Here is a 13,392-nt window from a genome sequence, read left to right on the forward strand (position 1 = left end):
TTCTCATAAAACCATCTTTTTGTATTATGATACAAGATTTAGGTCAACGGGTCAAGCGTTTGGAGTATACAGCGTAAGGATAAAGATTTACGGTTTACGGTTTAGATCTGTGCTAAGGGTTTAGGGGTTATTGGTCAGTCCACAAACTTTCTTTTTTCTTTCCCTCGAAAACATTTGAGAAACAATATATCTCTGTCTGAAGCATTGAGAATCAGCCATTCTCCATTGAACGATAAAAAATACATCAGAATTCGCTGTGGCCTCCTTAATCAACAGGCTTCCTTTTCCTACTCTGTAACATTGAAAACATTGGAAAAACAGGAATAAAAGCAATTCAACATGAGTAAATATAGGGTTTCTGAAATCCAACACAAAGAGAATTTATATAAATCCCCCAATATATTACATCTCTTGGAAAAATGAAAATAGTGAGGCGAAAAATTATTTGGGAAAAATTACACTGACTTGGGAAAACGTATTTCATGGCATTGTTTCTAATATATCTGAGTACAAAATCTTACCATCTTGCCCTTGTGCGAGATCATTTATTTAATATCTACTTGACAGTCAAGATTAATGCAATATTTATACGTCAAGCTAATTTTTAATGTATTCCTATTTTTGGGGAAAATCCAAAAACAATTTCAGACATGGTATTTAAAGTGAACTAAGAACATCTCAAAACATTACCTTGCTCATCTTGCTTTGATCTTTCCGAGCTTGACGTTCTCTCTCATCCAATTCCTGAATCTCTTTCTCTATCAATCGAATTAATGCATCACATCGTCTGGCAAGCTCTGTAGCTGTTCTTGACTTCACAAACCAGTCAAATCGGAATTGTGGCGACATCCGAAATGCTGCTTTCAGTTCCTCCCAGTTACCGTAACCGAGTTTATTCACCATACAAATCTGGAACCATTAACCACAAAACTTTTGTTCTCTGTTACCATAACAGAAGTTATTCACTGGTCTCAGAAGTGCATAAAATAGTTCACAAGAATTTAAATAAAGTCAATTCCCCTGCTCCACTAAGATACCAGTCAAAATATTTTCACTTATTATTAGATCGAAATAAAGTTTGACATAAAATTTCCCCTCGAAATTTTCGACTTTCCAGCTTGAATAATTTATGAAGTAAAATCTAATGTAAAATGTGTATTATGTTTCCTGACTATGTTCCTAGAAACAAATTGTATTTTTTCCATAAGTTCCTATTCTTTCATATTTGAAATAGAAACTTGGCCAACCTGCAAAGAATGTTTTTGACCAAAAACCAATCAATTTCCCATCAATTTTAGTACTATGTTCTCATCATTTCATAAGCATTGGAAGGAAATTTGACCAATTTCGTGAAAACGTATTTTAATTTCCCATCAATTTTGTACTATTTTCTCATCATTTCATAAGCATTAGAAGACCAATTTAGTGAAAGACTTATTTTTCCTCAAAACACCGTACCCATGTAACAAGGTAGCTTCTATATTACAAGAAAAAACAGTTTTTAATGTCAAGACAATTAATGTACATACCATGAATCTGTCACACTCTTCATTGTATAATTTGCCCTTGTTTTGTCCATACTGGATCTTCAAGTCTAGCCAAGGATTCTTATATCGGTCTAATTTCTTCCCGATAACTCTCATAATCTCATCCTTCCGTGAAATCCTAGCTTCACCTCTTTCAATATTTTTTATTATTCTGTCATAGTCTGCCCAAACAAAGAATAAACTCCGATGAATGTGAATTTTCTCGATGCATTGAGGACCATAAGCCAAAAGATTTATGGATACCATTCAACTCTTTATAACGAGATTTGAACACTTTGGCATATCGCTGCACTTCTTCTTCCGTCTTTCCTTCCATTTCATTTGCAATGCTTTTAATATCATTCCTTCCATACTTCTCACAAGCTCTGACAAAGGTATTGAAATCTCGTCTCGTCCAATTAGCAAAACCCTAGAAACAGAGAATCATCATGCAAACTCAATCTCTTGTCCACAAAAAGATGTTCTTAATTATATAATTTCACTCTCAATCACCTCATCCAGAAGCTGTTCTTTTTCCTCTTGCTCTTCTACAGTGAAGGCTTCGCCAACCTCTGTTAAAGTAAATGATGCAGTTTCCAGCCTAAGTAGAGCTCAGAATGGAACATAAACAAGCATTGCAAGAGGTGAGAATTCGAAGTTCAAACCCCACCTTCCAGATCATCTTCACCAAAAGCATCCTTTGCTTGATTCTTTTGAGACTGAAGCAATCCCATGAAGAGAATGTTAAAATAACTTGGCAGACAAGATATGTACAATGCTTTGGATGCCTAATGTTGCCTACACAAAATCATGCAAATACTAGAATATAACAACAGGAATTACACTTACCAAACGAAAACGAACTTCTTTCTCATAAAGCTCTGTTAGCCTCTGGGTATTAAAAAACTGAAAATCATGCCTGCAAACAGACCAATTCAGATTATATCATCTAGAATGAAGGCTCTTTTCATGCATACAGTGCCAAAGGTTGAAAATGTATATCAACGTACAGTTGGGGCATTCTGGGTATCCGAGGCTCCCTTGGCTTCGCCGGTCCTCCTGGTCGCAAAGCTTGCTTAAAATAATCGGAATCTGAATAACTGATGCCATAATCATCCAGGTAATACAAAAATACAAGTCAGTCAGTCATAGGAATTGCCAGCATTAATTCTTGATATTAACGTCAAAAATATTCTATTATGAAAATAAAATATGCTTTGTCTTATAATCACTTACTTCCTCTTCCGCTCCCGTTTAGGTGGTTCAATCCAATTTTCACTGATTACCTTTTTCAGATCAAGTTTACCATCATCCTGGAGAAGTAGAAGAAAAAGAAAAAAAATTATAAACTGAGCCTCAAAGGCCAAAAACTACTGATATTAGGGAAATGGGTGGGTATGACAAGTTTGAATTCACCTTTTCCTCGTTATCAAAATCATAGAGTCCAGCATCTGTTAAAAAAAGGAAGCTTATATTCACATTGTGTTTTCAATAGTAGCCAATGAATAGACATACAAAATTATATATGAAAGTCAAAAGACTCACTGTCATCCATCTTGAATTTAATGGCATCTTCTGTGAATCTCTTCATTTTGGCATCAAGCTCGGCTGTTGCTTCCTCACCTTTGGCAATTATACGATCAATATCTTCATCCGTAATAGTACTGTCTTTAGAGCTGAAGACCATTTCAGCTCCAAAACGCACCATCTGTAGTAACTCATCTTTATTGACAGCTGCAACGCAAGCAAAGAAACTTGTATGAAGCATTATCCTGATATCGATGCCACTTAGTTATATGATATAAGCCGATTAAATAAAGTGATACCCTTCTGCTCGGCAAGACGACCTTGTTGAATGACAAGAGCATCTAATGCAAGTTTCTTATATGCTCGTTCAATCACTTTCTCCTCAATAGTTAACTGCCAATAACAATCAGTCATCAGAAAAATGAATACATTGAACACTATATACAGGTATAGATAGTGTTAAATCCACATAGAAAATACCTCCGTACAGAAACGGAACACTTGAACTTCTTTTTTCTGTCCAATGCGATGAGCTCGATCTTGTGCCTGTAGATCAACCTGAGGATTCCTGTTCCAAAATATATGTACATATGCATGTATATATATACACAGTGAGAATGAATAGCAGTGTATTTAATGTAAGATGGCCATTAACACAAAGCTTTGTAAGCAATGACTGTACCAATCACTATCATAAAGAATGACAATATCTGCAGTTGCCAAATTGATTCCTAAACCTCCAGCCCTTGTAGAGAGCAAGAAGATGAATTTCTCACTTCCTGGCTTATTGAAAGCTTCAATATAACTCTCCCTTTCATCACCACCAGTATCTCCATCAATGCGACAGTATAGATATCCTCGGAGCATACAATAATCCTCCAAAATATCTAGCAATCTTGTCATCTATTTTTAAATCCAGAAAATAACATAAACAGCAATATTAGCAAAATGCCAATGTGTGCCATTTATGTACATCCGCAAAATAATCATGAAGTCAATACCTGTGAGAAAATAAGTACACGTGAATCTCTCTCTTTCAACTTTGGCAAGAGTTTGTCCAGTAGAACCATCTTTCCTGCAGAATAACGGAATTCAATAAGTTAAATATTCTAATGTACTCCCCATTACAATGATAGGCAGGGATGTATACTTATTAACACATGGAAGTTAAAGGATAACCTGCATTCTGAATGAGATGTTCTCCAGTAGTGTAGGGAGGACCAGGCTCAGCACCTTGGAATAGGTAAGGATGATTACAACATTTACGGAGTTGCATCGCTATATTTAGCAGTCTTTTACGTTCACCGCCAGCGTTGATCGCATCTAGATCTTTCTGAAGCAAAGCTCTATAATAGTGTTTCTGCATTTGTGACATACCCACCTTCAAGATTGTTTCCTTCTTTGGAGGTAGTCCTCTTTCAACATCAGACTTTAGCCTTCGCAATAAAAATGGTCGAAGCACCTAGCATTGTTAATAGCTTTAGAGACAACATCATTTTGGCTAAAATTTTGTAATACAAAATATAGGTTAGAAAACCAATCAATAGCATTGCATGAATTAATCAACTAAATGTTAACCTTATGAAGCTGTTGGACAACTTCTTGTTGATCATTTTCCCCAGTTATTTGAAACCATTCATCAAAAGCTTCTGCAGAACTGAAGATCTCGGGCAGCAAGAAGTTCAAAAGTGCCCAAAGTTCATGAAGGTTGTTCTACAAAAGGAAAAATGAAGTAACTTCAGAACATCAGTGTCCAGTGGAAGTTAAACCTGGTGAATGAAATGTAATACCTGTAATGGTGTCCCGGTAATGAGCATTCGATAGTTAGTAGAAAACAGACGCATCGTTTTCGAGAGCATAGAGTTTTCATTCTTTATACGATGGGCTTCATCAATGATGATGTACCTCCAGCTAAACTTCCTCAGAGCTGTCTTCTCTTTGATAGCCATTTCATAACTTGTAACACAGATATCAAACTTTCCAGGAACTAAAAGGTTGTCCTTTTGATAGGTCTATAACAACACCTTTCATGTCACATTTTGGAATAATAGTATTCATTAACAATCAACCACATATACACTATTTACAAGAGAAAAAAAATATTCAGCAAAGCACAGAGCCTCCAGTGGCATCCATCAAGTGAGGTTAAACGTATTGCATCATTAGAAGTCATGACATATGCTATTACGATTCTCAACTACTTAAAGTAACTATAGTGCCAATAAATGTAGTTTCTTTAGAAAAAGTTAAAGGCATCAAAACAATAGCCCACAGAGCAAAGCCTGTTGATTCAGGCTAAACATCTTCTAACTCATTTTCTAATATTCTAGACCTGTATGGTGTAAGATTAAATAAAGCAAATTCATTGGAAAAGAATTTACTTGCTTCATGCTACATTGTAAAGGTATTTTCACGAGCATATGGATTAGTTTACTAAATCATCATGCTGAGATATTTAATAGCATCTTACTCGTTCTTGTTGATTTCCATGAAACTTTACAGCTCGAAGGATAGGACAAAATCTGCGTATTTCATTCATCCAATTGCCCAATGTAGACTTTGGGGTCACCACCATATGAGGCCCAGTGATTCCACGAAATTCATGTAGATAGCCCAACAAAGATATGGTTTGCAAAGTTTTTCCAAGACCCTATGAAATCATGTGAGATACATATCCATCAATAACAATTTTTTGGGTCAATCAACTCATAAAGGTTCACAAAAACAAAAAAATAGATACAACTTTATTTAAGACCAAAAGATACCATTTCATCAGCTAAAATACCATTGATCCCATTCTCATACAGCTTTATCATCCAATTCAAACCAGCTAACTGGTAGTCCCTCATTTTTCCTTGGATACCTGCAAATAGCTATGGCTTATATTCAAAACAATCGACGGATATGAAGTTTGCAACCACTCAACTACACACTGGTTATGGACCAATGGGTAAGTAGACACAGTAGAAAGTAATCTTAACGCCAGGTAAATAGGCTGAAACATTAATTATTGACCTAAAACAAAGGTTTTGAGGATATCTATGGGTTTGCCAAATTGTAATGAAACTACGAAATAGTACCAAGGAAAGCAACATTATTCCAGCAATGATGATATAAAATTTCATATCAGCTCTGTTACTTACAAGATGGTTGAACTAATAATCGTGTACCCCCACCTCCTATATTGCTTCCAAGGGCATCCTCTTCCTCCTTTAGATATTCCTCATCCTCTTCTTCTTCTGTGTGCTTTGAACTGTGCCTCCCTCTGCATAGGATAGCCAAACACAATCCAAACAATAACCCAAAAAACATGAAACTTCTCCTATATATAATCAGAAAATAGAATCAGATGCAAAAAAAAATCAAATAATGTTTTTGATGGTATATGTAGAAATTTTCTTCTTCTCAGAGAGATAAATATGATAATATTTATTTGTTTGTTTGTTTTATTTGGTCGTTCATTTATTTATTTATTTTTGTATTTATTTTTGTATTTATTTTTAAGACGATTTTACCGGCCCTTGGCTATTTTAGATCCTGAACCCCCCTGAGCACCTTGGGCAAAATGAGCGAAAATTTCAGTCTGCTGAAGCAGAAACTTTAGACGACCTTTCCTTTTGCTATTCTGCAAAATTACTTTGACCATGATTAGTTTTTTATAAAAATGCCTATGTCCTTGTAAAATAAACCGGTATTAGAGCAATAAAAAACAATTACCATATCAGCATCAATCTGTGCATTTTGATCATTGTAAAACTTTTCTAATTCTTCCTTTTTCTTCCTTTTCAGCTCCCGAAGGCGCTGCTTTTCTCTTCGCGCAATAGCTTTCTTGGAAGGAGATATTGGATTCTGCTATATTATGAACACAAAACCAACAAATATGATACACATGATACAAGTCAAAAACAAATTTATATTAATTATTGGACATACAGTGCAGTATATGTTTGGGTCTAGCGTGAAACTCAGTCTTTTCTACATATTTCTATTCGATGATTAAGTCAGTTATGCAAATAGGAGAGTGTGATCCTAGCACTGTCACCGTCAGAAACACGCTTGATAATGGTTCTTTTCTCTTAAAACACTCTGGTGGAGCTCTTTCAAGATCTTAAGACACAACTTAAAAAACACAACCATCTCCACGCAATAGAAAAGTTTATGCTGATGTAATGTACAACTTTAAACACGCAATCATACTAAAGACAATGTATATTATAGAGTATAGTGATTTGATCAGAGACAAATATTACCTAGTATGGCCATCATGCTAAACACAATGTATACACTAAGATATACTGCTGGAGCAAAGAAAAATATGACGAATACCTCTTCATCTGTCTGAGCTTCGTCGTCGTCGTCGTCGTCGTCCATGTTATCAGCACTATGAGATGAACCTGAAGCATTAACTCCATCTTCGTCTTCATCATCGATATCAACCCCAGCACCTTCTACTGCTTCTAGCTCTTCTGCATCGAGCTCTGCTTGCTCCTCATCATCACCATTGCTTTCTTCTTCAATCCCATCAGAAACAGGTTTATCTTCATCCTCAGATGAATAAGGAGGAGAGTCCTGCCCCTTGCCCATATGTGAACAAAATCGAAAAAATGGCTGCAATTGGGAAATAAAAAAAACAAGTACAGAGGAAAATTTAGAATTCCTTAGCAGAATCAGAGCATTTTTTAAGCTTATCCAGAAGAAATTCTGGAATTGTGATGCAAAAAAACAATTGCATAGAAAATCATATCATTTTAATTTTCGAAGTTTATACCCAGAAGAAAGGCTGAAATTGTGACACTACAAACATATAGATTTGCATGGCAAAACGCCAAACATCTTGAAGCTTGCTGATAAGAAAGGGTGGAATTGTGATACACAAAAACAGAGCATTCTAGTTCTTGAAGTTTATAGCCACGAAAGAAGGGTTGGAATTGAGATACAACAGGCACGGAGAATTAGGTCGCCGAAACAAAGTAATTTGAAGTTTTCCCGGAAGAAAAGGATGGGATTGCGATTAGAAAAACAGAGAATTTAGAGTGGGGAAGGGTTTGCAGAGGCAAAATCAGAGCATTTTTTGAAACTTACCAGACAAAGAGAGAAGACGACTGAGGCCTTGCGCTGAGCTTATTAAGAGAGAAAGAACCCACCCCACGTGAGAGAGAGAGAGAGAGAGAGAGGGAGGGAGGGAAGGAGGGAGGGAAAGAGTGAGGGAGAGGGAGAAGAATAAGAAGAAATGAAAATAGGAGGAGAAGAAGAAAACAAGTACATATGTATATCAATATGTAGATGAAAAGACAAAGAAAGAGATGAGAGGGGAGGATATGGCCGTCCTATTCTTGCTGGTGAGTCCGAGGAATCGACATGGCCGGCCATCTCGGCCATCCATGTTATAAGTTTCTTCATTGCGCAAACCGCATTGACCTGCATCAACCTGCCTGCCTTCATGGGTATCCATGTTGATGTGGTGCAAAATTATTATTGGTTATGGGAGCTGATGAGCCTGAGGGATCGACATGGTTGGCCATCCATGTTATAAGTTTCTTCATTCCAGAGACCACATTGACCTACATCAACATGCCTTCATGGGTATCCATGTGAGACGGGGTGTTGAGGCACAAGTGATGAGAGTGGCCGACTATGCACACTTTGCCCTAAACAAGTTCGAGAGTCTGAGTATCACAATTTGATACAATGCTCTCTGCCTTTGATCATATTCGACCATGCTTTCCACATCTCTTCGATCGAGCCCAATCCTTGCACGAATTTCTCTCACAACCACGATGTGCACTCTCGATTGCAACACGTGAAATGTAATATTTTTGGTCTCATAGGTCATATTTGACCTCCGAAGACGATAATATAATCTCTCGCTCTCGCTCTCTCTCTCTCTCTCTCTCTCTTTATTTATTTTTTATTTTATTTTGGTAAAATCACACAATTATATTAATTGCATGTAAAAAAAACCCCTATTACAACTTGTAAGTCAACTTTACATATCTACATAGAGAGATACATATTCATATCATTACAAACCATGAATATGTCTCTCGACATCCCCTAACCATTCTTATCAGACCAAATGACGAATGTGATGTCCAACTAACTTACATACTTGTCTCTCTTCATGATTGAATATGCTTGACATCTCCAACAATGAAAATTGCCATAAAGGGAACCCCTTCAATCTCAACACATAACAGTATACTCCCCTTTGTTCATCAAATATAAGAGCATTTTGCATATGCCAAATAAACCAAAGCCCATAATACCTCAAATAATCCAAAATAATCTGAAAAGAAGGTGAAAGACCTCCTAATTCCACTTGTGCAAAAACCCATTTGAAAGGAGGTTGTAGCACTCTTGTCAAGGACATCCATATTGCATTGATAAACTTCCAAACCATCTTTGTAACAGGACATGAAATAAATCGATGTCAACTGTGCTCTACTTCCACCGTACAAAAGAAACAGAAACCACTAGTAATTTTTCTTTTGCATAAAGCATCACCCAATGGCAATCCACTAACCATAACCCTCCAAATAAACACATTCGCTCTAAATGACAAATGTGAACACCAACCCTTCGGAAGTACATTTTTCCACCAAATTGTTGGCCTATGAAAAGACCATACCTTAATTACCCTATTTTCTAACCACATATGTTTCCCAATAATTGTATGATAAACCTCATTCGTTGAAACCATACTTAAGTTGTTCCCCCCACAAATGTCCAATCAAGATATAGAGAATCTTCATTCAATTGTGGCACATGCCCTTGCAACATTGATAATCCTTGTAATGTATCCCAAATGTGCCAATAATTGCGTGGAATTCCAAATGTTGATCTAGTAGTACGAAAAGACATCAACCTTCTTTGAGAAGTCAAAATTGCATCTTTTAGTGATACCAATCCTAATCGAGCCATTCGATTAAATTGATGTTGCAAAGATTGTTTACTTTCCCAATCCAACACCCTTGATGTTGCCAAAATCTCTAGTTGTAGAGAATTTGCATACTTCTCTATGTGATGGAGGATCCCACTTGACAAATTCTAACACATTCTACCAAGATGATAATAATTGATTAACAACCCAAGACATTGAACACTTCACTTGCCTTTTGGAGTTGACTACATTCCACCAATGTGTTTCTACTATTACTTTGCCAAACTTGATGCAAATTCTCTCAACAAAGAAAATCACCATTTCTATCCATGGTTGTGTGTTTGCAAACATAGAAATGAGTAATGAAAACCTTTGAGCTACCATATGCTCATATACATTCAATAATGCTGCTCCACCAAGCCGTTTTGGAGTACAAATATGATCCCATGCCAACCAAGAAATTCCATGTTTCCCTTTTTTCTCCCATAATAATGAACGCATGGATTGGATAACCTTTTCAACAGCCCTTTCTCTCTCTCTCTCTCTCTCTCTCTCTCTCTCTCTCTCTCTCTCTCTGCGTGAGAGTTTTTCAAGCTTTATTATCACAACAAAGTCCATCAATAAGCAAGAATAAATGCATGTTTTGGTTTGAACTCAATTGTTTATCAACTAATTTTGTGGCATTAGACCAAGAAAACTAGAGATTGTTTGCTAAGTTACAACAACTAAATGTGGAGAAATCATAACCACACGAAGAGATATCAAAATGTGTTATCTAGCTTCAAGCAATTGTACTATCTTTGCATCAAGAAGATTCGAGTTTTCAAAGCCCCCTACAAGAACCAAATATTAGCCTACCAAGAAAGTTTTGAAGGTGCTCAATTTCAAATTTGGGGATTTGTAAGCATCCCAATAGATATCCAATAAATGCATCCCAACAGATATCCATATGCATACTAACAGATATCCAACAAATGCTACTAGAGTTTGGTTTGTAGGAACACTATTAATATGCATGACATGTGTTTGCATGGTTTGCACCATTATTAGAAAAGAACTATCCATTTCTAGACCAAGGTGCAAAGATTGGGACAAGGAGATTGCCATACCTAGGCCTATATAAGAAGCTTTTCACTTCCTTGGGATGACAAAACTCCCAATGAATCAATTATGTTATGGGCGACACAATTATGTGAAGGATTCACTTCTCAATTTCCATGAAGATCCAATAGGCGAGCAATATGATGTGATAATTGACTATTTGAACAACATTATAAATAACAACAATATTATGCTTAGGGAAGGAGCAAACTTAGGCATTTGTGATTGTAGTCCCACCTTTAACCCCTGCTCAACCAAGTAACACAATTCTAAAAGATGACTTGGTGACTCTAATGGAGATTGATGTAGCGAGTTGTCAAGGGCCACTAACAAGAGCTTAAAAACAACATCAATCAAACAATTTATGTGTATATTGTGGTGGCCCAAACACATAGTAATAAATTGTCCTCATCATATTGACCCAGATAATAAGTTAATCAAGTGAGTGCAATTTTTATCTCGATTCTCCAATTACATCAAGCCATTCTAGTGAACCTAGTAATCTTTGCCACGATTGGAATACTAATCGGATCAACTCTTTTCAAGTGCTTCTCTTATGCCAAATTTGTTTGGGTATATAATCGAAGCAAAGTTGAGTGCATGGGGTAAAAATTTTGGTAAGAAGAGGTACAAACAAATTGGTTTTCAAAATCATCACAACACCACACATCATTTTACCATTAGTTGAGTGCTAATGGAAAGTCATTTTCTTGCAATAATGAGCTATTTGACTACCTTGAGCTTAACATTCCCTCTAACCATAGATGGAATAAATTTGCTACTCATCACTTGGAAGTGGAAAGAGGACTTGATTTACATTTGAAACTATATGCAAGGAAGAAGAAATCAAATGTTAGATTCTCAAGAATACCTCTTTAACACTTCAATGGCACTAATGATTCTCTAAAGGGTTTAAATATAGGGTGATAATATCGTTAAGTTCACTTAAATAGAGTTTAAAAATCGTCAAAAAGAGAGGTTGAACACTTGTTTCAAAGAGCATAACCCAATACAAGTGATGAATTTAGCTCCCAACAATCTCCTTAAAAATAGCTTTGTAATCTTCTTAATCTCATTCCATGCATTAAGAGGGAATGCCTCCCCACACACTTCAACTCCATAAAGCAAGACTGGAGTTACCATGGCATTAAATGAGATTAGTTTCATTTCCCAACCATGAGTAAGCATTAATTCTCTAACATAGAATAACTTTTCCAACAAGCTTGAATCCTAGATTCAAAGCATACTACATGTATTTGTGGTGGGTACATCAACATCGATATACTCGAGGCTTTGCATAAACTCTATATGCTCTCCCTTGTAACAATGGGCATAATTTCGGCTCAAATTGAACCAAACCGTTAAGTCATGGTTTAATAGTTTATTGGTTCCAAAAAAAATTAATGGTTTCATTTGGTTTGGATTTTCGATAAATAGTTCGGTTCTAAAACTCAAGTTTATAGGTTTTTGGTTAACTTTTTTTTACCTTAATAGTTTATTAATTTAATGGTTCAATTAAAGTTTCTTTCAATGATTTAATAAAATTAACTTAAATGCTTATTTAATTTAATATATTTTGGTTGATTTAAATGTTTAATTAGTTTGATTTAAATGGTTAGGTTTAAATTTTTTATTAAATGGTTTAGTTTGGTTTGAACTTTTCCCTAAACAATTTGGGTTTAAATGGTTTGGTTTAAATACTTGAGAGTTCATAAACGGTTTGGTTTGGCGTTCGTTTCATATAAACAATTCGGTTCGATTTCTTTGCCTTGAAACCATACCAAATCACGCCCATTACTACTCCCTTGTACATTAGCAAAGAGATGCATTATACTTGCTTCATCATGCATCAATAGATTCCTTTGTGAGTGAGGATTTTTTGCATTGCCAATGTATAAAGGTGTAGAAAAAAGCTGGTGGCTTGCATTTCACACATTATATTATACATGTTGCACCAAACTAAAAATCCATCTTTTACCAAACAAAGAAATTGTCGTCACAAAAAAATGCTAGAGTTAATCCTTTGTTTGCCATTCACATTGTTGCTTCCATACAACTTAGCTCACAACGTCTTTGACATAAGATGGGGACTTGGGGGCACAAGAGAAGACTTTGCAAACCATTTATGCATTACACTTTGATACAATTCTCACCTTCAACCATACTCGAGATTGCTTTGCAACCATCACCAATCTAGTCCAATCCCTAGACACATTTCTCACACAAACATAATTTGCACACTCAATTTCAATGTTCAAAAGTACAATTCTTGATCATTGGGATCACTAAATCCCACACATACTATGTGAAAATGTTTCACTTTTAGTCATATAGGTTAACTTTTGCCTCCAAGAACAA

General features: G+C 35.9%; 1 protein-coding gene across 1 annotated transcript; it reads right to left on the reverse strand.

The window, feature by feature from the left end:
• On the reverse strand, nt 1–8,216 carry LOC147865433 (ISWI chromatin-remodeling complex ATPase CHR11-like). Its single transcript, XM_087318237.1, has 25 exons — nt 8,136–8,216; nt 7,380–7,661; nt 6,771–6,902; nt 6,569–6,678; nt 6,197–6,318; nt 5,819–5,916; nt 5,524–5,703; nt 4,844–5,065; nt 4,632–4,766; nt 4,233–4,515; nt 4,055–4,128; nt 3,736–3,956; nt 3,534–3,621; nt 3,353–3,446; nt 3,072–3,260; nt 2,943–2,977; nt 2,763–2,839; nt 2,537–2,626; nt 2,376–2,445; nt 2,197–2,245; nt 2,040–2,098; nt 1,791–1,956; nt 1,530–1,708; nt 691–909; nt 1–292 (listed from the first exon to the last, which is right to left on the reverse strand). The coding sequence occupies exons 2-25, from the start codon at nt 7,635–7,637 to the stop codon at nt 266–268; spliced, it is 3,177 nt and encodes a 1,058-aa protein (XP_087174363.1). The 5' UTR covers nt 7,638–7,661; nt 8,136–8,216; the 3' UTR covers nt 1–265.
• Between the last annotated feature and the right edge of the window lie 5,176 nt (nt 8,217–13,392).

Source organism: Azolla caroliniana, unplaced genomic scaffold (genome assembly GCF_043228905.1).
Source record: "Azolla caroliniana isolate FFs.n. ecotype wild unplaced genomic scaffold, voAzoCaro1.0.p SCAF_4, whole genome shotgun sequence".
NCBI lineage: Eukaryota > Viridiplantae > Streptophyta > Polypodiopsida > Salviniales > Salviniaceae > Azolla > Azolla caroliniana.

Bases quoted from the DNA above. Each gene is read 5' to 3' on its own strand.
- LOC147865433 (XM_087318237.1), bottom strand. From the start codon at position 7,637: ATGGGCAAGGGGCAGGACTCTCCTCCTTATTCATCTGAGGATGAAGAT. The intron at 2,978-3,071 runs GTGAGTCTTTTG...TTTTTTTAACAG, and splicing joins TAAATTCAAGATGGATGACA to ATGCTGGACTCTATGATTTT. The intron at 1,957-2,039 runs GTGATTGAGAGT...CTCTGTTTCTAG, and splicing joins AAGAACAGCTTCTGGATGAG to GGTTTTGCTAATTGGACGAG.